This window comes from Helobdella robusta (genome assembly GCF_000326865.2).
Source record: "Helobdella robusta unplaced genomic scaffold HELROscaffold_3, whole genome shotgun sequence".
Lineage (NCBI taxonomy): Eukaryota > Metazoa > Annelida > Clitellata > Rhynchobdellida > Glossiphoniidae > Helobdella > Helobdella robusta.
In genome coordinates, this window is record NW_008704501.1 from 8,476,579 (window position 1) to 8,489,482 (window position 12,904).

Below are 12,904 nucleotides of genomic sequence, written 5' to 3' on the forward strand. Positions count from 1 at the left end.
ATGATAGATAGATAATAGATTAGATAGATAGATAGATGGATGGATGGATCGCAAAAGAAAAAAATGAAAGAGAGAAAGGGAGAGAAGGAAAGAAATGAAAAGAGAGAAAGACAGGAAAAAGGAGAGAGGAAAGGAAAAGAAGAAATGACGTCAAATTAGATGGATAAAAATATTTCCTGAAAAATTTATTAAATTAAACAACCATTAACAACGTATAAAAAATGTCGCCGCATTCAAATTAACAATTAATTATATTAATAATAATAATAATAATAATATAATAATAATAATAATTATTATTATTATATAATATGATAATAATAATAATAGTGCTTTATCAATCAGTCAATTGATGGATTGGTGTTGGTCGATTGAATGATTGATTCATAAAATCAATCGAGTATTAATATTAATTATTAATATTATTAATTAATTAATATTGTTGTCATTAATTATTATTATTATTTATTATTATTATTTATTATTATTATTTACAGAAAAAAAATCTTCTCAATCGAATTAATTTTTGACACTTCGTTCGCTAGCTGTCATTGATCGTCTTACGGTTTAGAAGAATTTTCGGTAGTCGTAGTTCAAACTTTAATATTTGCTCTTATTATTATTATTATTATTATTTATTATTAATTATATTATTAATGATCTCGTAATTAATCTTCAGACCTAGAAGCAACAGCCCAAGCCCACAGGGCGTGTTAACATACGGCATTCAAACATCACAACGAAAAGAACTGCAACTGAAACAAGTGGATAAGGTCCATGCAGTAGTAGGAGCAGACGTTTCTAGTCAATTACACCGTCCCGATGCTTAATTAATCACTTTACGTTGGATCTGCTGTCATCTAATTCGTCTGCTCTGGTACAAAGCACTATTTAACTTGTTACCGAAATATTTATCAAGTATTTTCATTAACTGAACCTAAGCGAGAGAGAGAAAGAGAAAGACAAAGAGAGAGAGAAAGAGAAAAACTAAGAGAGAGAGAGAGAGAGAGAGAGAGAGAGAAAGAGAAAAACTAAGAGAGAGAGAGAGAGAGAGAAAGAAAGAAAATAATGAAAATGAGAGACATTGAGGAAAGCTGGGAGTGTGACTCATACTTAATTGTAGGAGTCTGAGCGGCTGCCTGATAACTTTTAAACAGCATCATCGCCACTACTACTACCACCACCACCACCATGATCATCATCATTACCATAACAACCATCTTCATCATCATCTTCATCCTCATCTTCATCTTCCTCCACCTCATCACCATCTCCCTGAATTCCTTCATTCTAAACATAGTAGGAACTAAAACGAAATGAATGTATCACTAGTAATTATGCATAAATTAGCATACATTATATATATATATATATTTGTGTGTGTTATTGCGTGCAAATGTGTGTGCATGTGTTTATTTATAAGTAAAGTTGCTTTGGAAAAGGTTATCTACGTGTATGTATGTACTATAATTTCTCTCTCTCTCTCTTCTATTCTCTTTCTTTTTTTCTCTCTCTCTTTCTCTCTCTCTAAATATATATATTTATATGTATATATTGGTTGATGTTTTTCATTGTTCTTTCATTCAGTTGTTCAGTTGTTTATTTAAATGTTTTGCTAGATAAAAAGATGAAATTGTAAATAAGACTTTGGAGTATTAATGTATCAATAATATTAATAATAAAAACAGTGTTACTACCATTACTACTGCTGCTGCTGCTACTACTACTACTACTGCTGCTGCTGCTACTACTACTACTACCACTACTACTACTACTACTACTACCACTACTATTACTACAACTACTACTACTACTACTACTACTACTACTACTACTACTACTACTACTACTACTACTACCACTACTACTACTACTACTTTCAATAACTAAATTAAGTAATAAAGAAATAAGTGTTATCAAATTTAGGCCTGGATAACATTACGTTTAGAGCTTGGAACAAAAACCACAATAACAACAACAACAACCACCAACAACAATAATAATAATAATAACATAATAAAAATGACGTCACAGTCAACCACAACACTGGCGAGAGGCGATGTCATGGTCATAATGACGTCAGATGGGAAGCCAACGACAATAATAAGTAACAACAACAACAACAACAACAATAATAACATAAATAATAATAACATTAATAATAGTGATAATAATAATAAGCGATTTAACTTCTTCTCGATGTCGAAGTCCAAAAAGTGCGTAGTTGATAACCACTATTATTATTATTTATATTATTATCATAATTATTATTATTTTAAAAATATTATTTCATAATTTTTAATGAAATATAATAATTAAGATGCACGCAAACATTGGTAATGATTTGGCTCATCACTGCAGTTTCCAAAATTCTAAATATAGATGCAAACAGTATTGCACGACGCTGTTCTGATGTCATATATGCCTGTATGTATGTTGTATGTATGTATTTATGTATGTATGTATGTATGTATGTATGTATGTATGCATGCATGCATGTATGTATGTATGTATGTATGTATGTTTGTATGTCTAAATAATGTATAAACTTAGTATATATTGTTTTGTCGCGATGGAACCTTATTATAAGAAATAGAGGTATGAAATAGATGTATGGATGCATGTATTTATGTATGTATATATTTTTGTATGTATGCATGTATGTATGTATGTATGTATGTATGTATGTATGTATGTATGTATGTATGTATGTATGTATGTATGTATGTATGTATGTATGTATGTATGTATGTATGTATGTATGTATGTATGTATGTATGTATGTATGTATGCATGCATGCATGCATGTATGTATGTATGTATGTATGTATGTATGTATGTATGTATGTATGTATGTATGTATGTTTGTATGTATATATGTATGTATGTATGTATGTATGTATGTATGTATGTATGTATGTTTGTATGTATGTTTGTATGTATATATGTATGTATGTATGTATGTATGTATGTATGTATGTATGTATGTATGTATGTATGTATGTATGTATGTATGTATGTATGTATGTATGTATGTATGTATGTATGTATGTATGTATGTATGTATGTATGTATGTATGTATGTATGTATGTATGTATGTATGTATGTATGAATGTATGTATGTATGTATATATGTAGATATGTGTGTTTGTTTGGTGGTTGTGTAACAGCTCCGATTTTGAAAAAAGACGTTTGTCGTTATGACGGATTAACGGAGTATAAAATAATTGATAGTATTCATGATACTATCATGACGATTTACAGATATATATAGATATATATATGCACACAATATAAATAACAATATGGTATGATAATGTTACAATATATATCTGTTGATAGATGCAAGTACCGTATTGTTTTGTAACGTAAATAAATATTCATCATCAACAATAAGTCGTTATACTGATTGATTGATTGGTTGGTCGAATGAATGAATGAATGATTGATTGATTGATTGATTGATTGATTGAGTGATCGATTGATTGATTGAATGATTGAGTGAGTGATTAATTAATTGATTATTGTTATTATAAATGTTACTTTTATGTATTATTTTATTAGGACGTCATCAGTTCTTAAGGGTAAAGACCATTTCCTCCACATAGAAACTAATGTAAGGTCATAATTATTTTTATCATAATTAAATAATAAATAATAATAAACAATAATTGCAATAATAATAATAATAATAGTCAGCTATAATTGTTATTATTGTATAATAAAATTTAATAGATTATCATCATTACCGAATTGGTTTTGTGGTTTTACTTTTCAGAGATTAATTAACGAGAATATAATACTATTGCAAAAAGTGGAAAATCTAGAGAAAGTTAGTTCAAAATTAGATTTGTATTCTCTCTCTCTCTTCTCTCTCTCTCATTATTTTCCCTTCCTTTCTTCCACGGAAAATTAAGTTTAACAAAATTAACTCCAGGAAAATAAAGAGCTATCCGAACGAGTCGCAACCAGCTGCAAACAGGCTAGCATAATCAATATAACGGAAATGGACAACAACCACAACAAAAACAACAACAATAACAACAACAGCAACAACAATAACAACAAAAGTAACAACAACCTGGATTTAGCCAACACCACTCATCAAACGGACATTCTAAATGACGTCATCAAGGAGTTTGAACTCACAAGTCCTGGCAGTTTTGTCTGCCAAAATGTTATTATATAATTTCTTAATAATAATAATAAAAATAATAGCAATACTAATACTAATAATAATATTATTATTTATTAATTAATAATAATAATATTATTATTGTTAATTATTATTATCATTGTTTTTACAGTGTCGAAACAGAAGTCCCCAAGAACTAGCAAAATTGGTCGAGCAAGCCAACAGGCATTCAAATAACAGGGGTGTCATGTTAGTCATAAATGAACATCAGCTTAAGGCTAGTAGCGGCAGTCTAGTGGTAAGGTGGCTTGTATTGTGCGTCGTAGTGACTGAGTTTGAATGCAAATAGATCCTTGTCTGCCTTCGTAAAAAGCCGATTTTTGAAATTAACATTATTATTATTAATCATTCCATTTTCGTATCAAATGCAGAATGATTCGAAAGTTGATAACACCAATAACAGCGACGACGACAATAACAACAACAACAATAGCAATAACAATAATAATAATAACAATAACAACAACGAATTATTTAAAAAGTTGCAAGAGGAATTGGTTGCCTGTAAGCTGAGAGAGGCAGAGTCCAGTTTGGGCTTTAAAGAACTTCAACAGAAGGTCACTCAACTAAGCAAGCAATGGCAGGTTATTATTATTATTATTATTATTTTATTATTATTTTATTGATATTTTTTGTTATTATTGTTGTTGTTATTTGTTATTGTTATGATTATTGTTTGTTAGTATTGGTGTTTTTTTTTCAAAATTATCTGACTGAATGTTTGGACGAATGTAGTATTAATGAAACAATAAATGATTGTTTAAATGAATGAATGATTGTTTAAATGAATGAATGAATGAATAAATAAATAAATAAATCAATCATTCATTCATTCAATCAACTGATGAACTACCGACCCAGCAATTCATAAAAGATTGCGAAAACCCGAGAAGTTCTGGCGAGATAAAAAACCGGACTTTACTTGACCTGAAAGAAACGATCATGTCTTTAAAAGTTAAGGAAACTTGCATGGTATCTGAATACAATGAACTCAAGCAGAAATTAATTGATCTCGAGACAGAGGTTACTAACAATTACTAAACTTTTACAAATTTTGCTTTAAAAAATAGATTTAAACTCCTTTGAAATTGAAATGTGTGCTCCTTTTAAATGTAAAAATCATTTCATGTCGCAAAAACATTTCAGTAACAAATCAATAAAATAAATATCTGATAAATCAAAAAAATAGTTAAAATTTAACCAACGGACTAATGAAAATTACCCGAACTTTACTAACAAATCGATGAAATGATTCGAAATTCACTCAGATTTACATTAAAAACCCCCATAGAACCACGTCTATAAGCGACAAGAGAAGAAGTTAAAAGAATGTATAAACACTCTGGAGGAGAAGTTATCGACATCTTTGTTAAGGGAAGATGACCTGATTAACGAGAACAAGGAACTTTTGAGGAGAATCGATTCCATCAGCACCCAGGTATTTTGGTGAAATTTAGTCTGGAATTCAATATCACTTTGAAATATCTCTAGGGTGCTTACTATATGTTGGGTAGTAACGAGACATATATCGTTTGTGAATGAATGAATGAGTGAATGAATGAACGATCGAATGAATGAATGAATAAACTAACTTTTTGATTGAAAGAACGAAGAGAGTGTCATTATGTACAAGATAAAGTATGCAGAGCAATGCCAGAAGATGGCTGACATGAGAAGGAAAGTTGCCGAGTTGGAAATTGAGGTAACAATTTTTCTTTATTATTCTTTAAAAATCAGGATCTGACAGACGCAGAAACTGTAAATTTGATATGTCTTAGACGCTGTTTGATGTTCATTAATTCAAAGGCATTCGCCGTGTATAAACTCATATTTATTATGTATTCAGTTTGATGGCATTTTTTCATCTCATTGAATTTTCTACTGCAACTTTTACACTTCTAAAGAATGAAGAACTGCTAACAGCCTACAAACTCAACCCGTCCGTTCAAGATGGCCGTAACAATTTCCACAACAACAACAACAATCCTCATAAATGCCACTACAAACGCAACAACAACAACGACGACAACGAACCAACAACACCCACATACGGTAGTGTAACCAGTCTAGAGGAGCAGCAGCAGAATGTTATCGACCTACTATCGAATTGCGATATGTCGGATATCATGACCGAATCTTTCTTCGCCGACGCCGTATTCGCACCGGTCAGTTTACCGACCGGTTTACCGACGAATCTGAAGACGAGAAAGAACCACAACGACGACAATAATAACGATGGCGATTCATTTATATAGCGCGGAACAGCAAGCGTCTATTCGTAATAATAACAATAATAATAATAACAACAACAATAATAATAACAATAATATTAATAAAACAGACGTAACTTTTTCAAATAAATTTGTTGATAATCTCTTAGACGAATATTTCAGTCTATCTATACATAGACTATAAATCTATAAATATTGACATTGACCATAATGAGCGAACGAATGACTGACTAAAGAAATGAATAATATATATATATATATTATTTATATAAACAAACAAATAATATAATTTTATTAGACAATATATATATATAATATATATATATATATATACAGTGCATAAAACCGTTATTTTAGTAATAGAATGGGGTTTGTAATAGAAAATATGCACGCTGATATTCTGGAAGTTTATAATTAATAATAATCGTTATAATTATCAATTATTATTAATTACAAACTTCCAGAATCGATAATTATAACGAATATTGTTAATAAATTACAGTTGGTTATCATCATCGTCGTTATCATATACGCCAATCCAGCAAGACCAAATCTAAACTACCAAAACCAGGACCCTCGTCAGGATGATAATAATTTATATTTATTATCATAATTTATGTTTATTATCATACTATTACATTGAAATTATTATAATTAAGTCATTCATTCGTTCTCTTCTTAATTCATCCGTCCATTCGTATTTAAATCATTTCGTCTATCTATCCGATAATTCAATCATTCATTCATTCAGTCAGTCCTTTATTCAGTCAGTCTTTCATTTATTCATTCAGTCAGTCTTTCATTTATTCATTCATTCACACAAACTCACTCGTTCATTCATTCTTTCACTCACTCACTCACTCATTCAAAGCTAAAATCTTCAACTATAATGTGAATCACTATATACATTATCGGTGATATTATTGTTATTATCATTATCATCATCACCATCATCATTACCAACGTCATCATCATCGTCATCATCATCATCATCATCATAATAATAATTATTATTATCATTATCATTAATATAATCAATTACCCTATTATTATTACTATTATTGATGTTATTATTATTATTGTTATTAATACTATTATTGTTATTATTGTTGTTGTTATTACCACCATTACCATTATACGCAATTGTAATGTTGTAATTAACATCGTAGTACAAGTAATTGTCACTATTATTATTATTATTATTATTATTATTATTATTATTGTTGTTATTAATAATGTTATTATTGTTGTTATTAAGTTGTAGGAGGGCGATGGCAAACCCTATACGGGCCCTGATGTTCGGCAGTTCGAAATGGTGGAAGAAGTAGAGCATTGAGTGCTGGGTGTGGAAATGGTTATTATTATTATTGTTGTTATTATTATTATTATTATTTACCATCATCATCATCGTCACCACCATCATCATCATCATAACCTGCATAAGAAGCCAGCTAGTTGTGATGATGAGTGAGTGAAATCTGCTGTTGAACTTTATGCAGTATGCATGGAAAGCGAAGTAGTAGAGGTAGAAGAACCTGATAACGACGGTGATGATGACAACGATTATTCATCCACTCACTCACTCACTCACTCACTCACTCACTCACTCACTCACTCACTCACTCACTCACTCACTCACTCACTCATTCATTTATTCACTCGGATCCATCCACCCATTCACTCGGCTATTCAACTATCCAACAATGCATTCATCGCTCCACTCATCTGTCCATTCATTCACCATCCATCACTTTATTCATCCACATTCATTCATTCACTCATTCATTCACTCATTCATTCTCCCATTCATTCATTTATTCATTCATGCATGCATTCACTAATTTACTTGAGCCAATTTTTCTTGGAGAGATGCGTTCGGCAGCATATCATGTAGAACTGGTCGGCCATCCAAATTGCTGTACACGAATACGCCATTATACCTGAATGAATGAATGAGTAAAAGAATGAATGAATGAATAAATGAATGCCTGGAAAATGAATGATTGAAGTGAATGATTGAATGATTGAATGAATAAATGAAGAATAAAAAAGCATGTAACTGAATGATAAGTGAATGAATGAGATATACTTTATTAAGTGCTAATGCATTAAATGAAAAACCATATGAATGAATGAACGATTGAATGATGAATGAAAAAAATATGAATGAATAAATGAATGAATGAATGAACGAACGAACGAACGAATAACAATACTAACTGGAGACATTGTATATCTTAGGCAAGACGGACTTAACTCCTTAAAATGAAAAAAGTAGATGAACGAAAAGAAAAATATTTACACACAGCACACACACACACACACACACACACACACTCACATACAAATCCAAACACACACACGTACACAAATCTAAGCACACAAACAATAACAAATCTAAGCACCAACCAATGATGGCTAAGACGAATGTGATCATCTGAACAATAAGAACTATCTTAAGATGAACCATTCGGAAAGGTACTTCTGAATAATTATTATTATTGTAATTATTATTAATGTTATTATTATTATTAATATTATTAAATGATGAGCATCGTAGAATACTATTGTATTTAATTTAAATCAATTTATTTATTTTATTTTATTAGATTTTAATTAGACTTTTATCTCATTTTACTATATTTCATGTTTTTCTAGAAATAAAAGAGGGTTCACATTAACATTAACTATTTTATTTTAAATGAAGAGCGATGATGACTAACGATGATGATTATGATTTCATTTTAATCATGACTATTTCTCTATTAATTATAACTAATTAATTATTAATTTTACGCATTAAAGTAATAACCTGAAATCATTACAAGATTGTTGAATCCGAACTTAAGAAGAAAGGATGAGAAAAGCAGCTGGGGTTGTCAAACGAAATAAATAAATAAATCAAACAATCAACCAATCAATCCATTAATCAATCCATTAATCAATCTATTACAAATCAATTAATCCATTAATCAGTCATTCGATTGATCAATTAATCAATTTGTTGGTTTGTCGGTTGCTCTCACTGGTTAATCAGTCATTAAGTCAGTCAGTCAATCAATCAACCAACAAACTAATCAACCAGCTGGGGCCATCAATCAACAAACTAAGCAATCTATCAACCAATCTATCAACCAACCATACATAAAAAAAAACTTACAAATAAGTACATAGTAAGTAAGGCAGTCATATAGTCGAAAAACGTATAACTATTCCTGTCACGAATTCGAGTTATCGTCCTCGGATCGTCATTTAGTTTTATGTACCCTATCAGAAACAATAATTATAATAATAATTATTATTAATTATTAATAATTAATTAATATTATTTTGATACCTTTGGGCCCCCCAATTCTTTCATCCAAGTTTTCCAGTGAAAGTATGATGATATCGTGAAAGCCGAAAAACTCGTCGAGGAGAACTCGGCAGAATATGGATGTGCCGAGGCATTTGTTAGACATGGGGTCTATTATGGGGTGTGGTGTAATTATTTAGGACCAGCCAATTAAAACAAAACAGCCAATCACCAGACCGGCCAAACGAAGCGAACAAAAAGCAGAGCCGAACGATTCAATCAATCACTCACTCACTCACTCCCTCACTCAATCATCAATCTATCAATCAATTGTGCAATCAACCGACCGAATAAAATATCGGTAGTAGTTATGTTTAATCTTTTTCTTAGATCTTCATCTGTAGCTAGTAGGTCATTCTTTTTTGAATACTCAACCGTCGATACTGACTTGGTCGTAACTGGTTTCGTTTGTCAGTTAGTGAAATTAGTGGATAGACTGATGAATGAATGAATAAATGAATGATAAACAGATGAAGAGATGGATTGATGTATAGATGAATGGGAAAGGGAGTCAGTTGTGGTACTATTTAAACGAATTTACGAAGCAAAAGTTGAAAAATTTTCATTGAAGAGGTCTGAAAAGTTTGTGTCTGACTTTGACATTCTGGAAAAATAGATGAATGAATACATGAATGTATCTTAAAAACGAATGATAACATCTACAAATATATAGATAGATGAATTGATAGATAGACAAATGAGTGGGTGGATAGATGGATGGATGGACGGACGGACATATTACCAATATAATCAATAATAAAATCTAACAAATTTTTTCAAAACCAAGGTAGCACAAGACGGGCACTGTGATTGGTAGATTCAAAATCTCATTCAACCAATAGAAAGCCCTCCTGAAATCAGAGTAGAGAAGCCGATCAGTTTTAAACCAATCAACATCCTCCATCCTGACATGGTTTTTTTCTGGGCCAAACGATCTACCACTGTTGATCTGATGGCCTAATGATTGCACAATTGAAGAGAAGATAACAGGTAGATACGTGGGACATAATTATGCAAAATATGATGCAATAAAATAAAAAATATTCCTATTAAATTAAACTTATTAGGATGTTTAACTAAGCTTTGAATGAATGAATGGATGAATGAATGGACAGGTGAATAGATGAATGAACAAATGAATGGGTGGATAGGGAGATGAATAAATGACTAGATAGATGAACTAATTAATGGATGAATGAATATATGAATTAATGAATGAAAGGAGAGATAGTTAATTTATTTCATTTTTTTAAACAGATGAATGAATGAACGAGTAGATGAATAAATGGATAGATAGTGAATGAATGAATAAATGGATAGATAGTGAATGAATGAATGAATGTATAAAAGTATGAATAAATTTATTTCAATTATTCTTGCATAAAAATCAAATCAACATTTAACAACTGTTACCTTTAGTATATTTAGTGTCATTGAAATGTTCAGGAAGGCAAACCAAAGACTCATTATAATTATAATTATGAATATTAATGTTATTATAATAAGCAGCAGGCTCCTTATAATAACTCATATTATGCCCATCCCCATCTTTTTCAGTGAAACCTACAAATAAATTATTATTCTGAACTAAATCGGCTTTGAGTCCACCATACTTAATTCTCTTCAAAGTGTTGGCCAAGTCAAATTTTTTACTCCTTAAGAACTGAATTCGAAGTATAGTGAGGTCAGTTAGGTTGTCGTTGTTGTTGTTGTAAGTTAAGTTGTTCAAACAGTTGGGGTCGTTGTGTATGAAGTTATAATGGAGGTAGAAGAGGCCACACATGCATATCAATGCCTAAAATTAGTGAAAAAAAAATATTAATAATTTTGATGTAAGGAAAACACAAAACAATTATTAATATTTTCGCTGACTTTGTAATGATGAATGATGGATTGAAAAATGAATGAATAGATACAATAAATCATAAAAAATGAATGGATAACAATGGAGTAATTACATACATTATTAAATTAAAACACTACAATTACTGATCTAATTAATAACAAATTTATTAAACATACAATATTATCAAGTAACATAATACAATCTTGTAATGCAACTATAAAATAATAAAAAGAACAGACAATTATAATAATTATTATAATAGTTAATAATTAAAAGATAATTATAAATTACCTAATGCTAACCTCAAGTAGGACAGAAAACTCGATAAATCTCTGCATAAACCTGGGAACGACTTTCATGTAAATTTGCCCAAACCTGAAAAAGATAACACATAGTAGATGCTCGTTCTCACTCCGCCAGACGTCATTCATCATGAAGTTAGGGTTGTCTATGAGACTGGGATCGTGAATATCCCAGTTGTTAGAGTTTTGGTTGTTAGTGTTTCTGTTGTTGGTATCTGGTTGCTCCATTTTGAAGAATATGGTGGATATCTTGATTTTGAGAAAGTTAGGGTGCTTAATCAATCAGGAGAAGATCTAATTTTTTCTCCTGCACAACATTTGATTTGGTTTTGGTTGGATTGGTGGTTTGATTTGGCCTACTAACTACTAATACGATATTAACTTTTATAATAAAAATCAATTTTATTCAAGTTCAGTTTCGTTTCCCACATTTTACGGTTTCTAAATTATAAATTTTTATCTCAAAAAGTTGAAAAAAAATCTTATTTTTGATGAAAAAAAATCTGAAAAAACGTTTTAATATGCACTTACACTTAATTTAATATTGACCATTCAACTTGATAATGGAAGAGCAAAATCATTACAAAATAATTATTTTCTACAAATTAAATTAAATTGACAAATAGATACATTCTACAAATCTGTAGTAGCACTGCTTGCAATTATTAAATAAATCAAATGAAATGAAAAGATCAATGTAATATAATCATTATTTAATGTGTATCTAAATTACACAAGAACCCATTACGTGCCATTTTGTCAAAATCTTGTCAGAAAAATCTTTTGTAACAGTTTTGCTATATGTATATATATATAATTGGATTAAGATATATATATATATATATATATATATATATATATTTACAATATTCTATAAATTCTACCAAATGTTTGGCGTTAATATGTTTGTAGTTCGTTTTTTCGATTTTTCTCACTAAAGTTTTTTGGTGAACGTTTAGTTTATTAAAATCCAA

General features: G+C 30.0%; 2 protein-coding genes across 2 annotated transcripts; one reads left to right on the forward strand and one right to left on the reverse strand.

Moving 5' to 3' along the window:
* Positions 1-3,015: 3,015 nt before the first annotated feature.
* Positions 3,016-6,942, forward strand: HELRODRAFT_188793 (hypothetical protein). Its single transcript, XM_009021809.1, has 10 exons — positions 3,016-3,421; positions 3,566-3,617; positions 3,780-3,833; positions 3,939-4,178; positions 4,309-4,434; positions 4,568-4,780; positions 5,058-5,219; positions 5,488-5,634; positions 5,803-5,898; positions 6,101-6,942. Exons 4-10 carry the CDS (start codon positions 4,008-4,010, stop codon positions 6,449-6,451), a joined length of 1,266 nt encoding a protein of 421 aa, XP_009020057.1. The 5' UTR covers positions 3,016-3,421; positions 3,566-3,617; positions 3,780-3,833; positions 3,939-4,007; the 3' UTR covers positions 6,452-6,942.
* Positions 6,943-7,288: 346 nt separating this feature from the next.
* HELRODRAFT_161940 (hypothetical protein) lies at positions 7,289-12,158 on the reverse strand (the record flags this gene model as incomplete). The annotated part of the gene is made up of 11 exons (XM_009021810.1): positions 7,289-7,326; positions 7,559-7,766; positions 8,274-8,367; positions 8,833-8,911; positions 9,240-9,297; positions 9,588-9,694; positions 9,765-9,893; positions 10,070-10,180; positions 10,551-10,739; positions 11,196-11,577; positions 11,931-12,158. The coding sequence occupies 11 exons, from the start codon at positions 12,156-12,158 to the stop codon at positions 7,289-7,291; spliced, it is 1,623 nt and encodes a 540-aa protein (XP_009020058.1).
* Positions 12,159-12,904: the final 746 nt, after the last annotated feature.

Bases quoted from the DNA above. Each gene is read 5' to 3' on its own strand.
- HELRODRAFT_188793 (XM_009021809.1), top strand. From the start codon at position 4,008: ATGGACAACAACCACAACAAAAACAACAACAATAACAACAACAGCAAC. The intron at 4,781-5,057 runs GTTATTATTATT...CTACCGACCCAG, and splicing joins AACTAAGCAAGCAATGGCAG to CAATTCATAAAAGATTGCGA. The intron at 5,899-6,100 runs GTAACAATTTTT...ACACTTCTAAAG, and splicing joins TTGCCGAGTTGGAAATTGAG to AATGAAGAACTGCTAACAGC.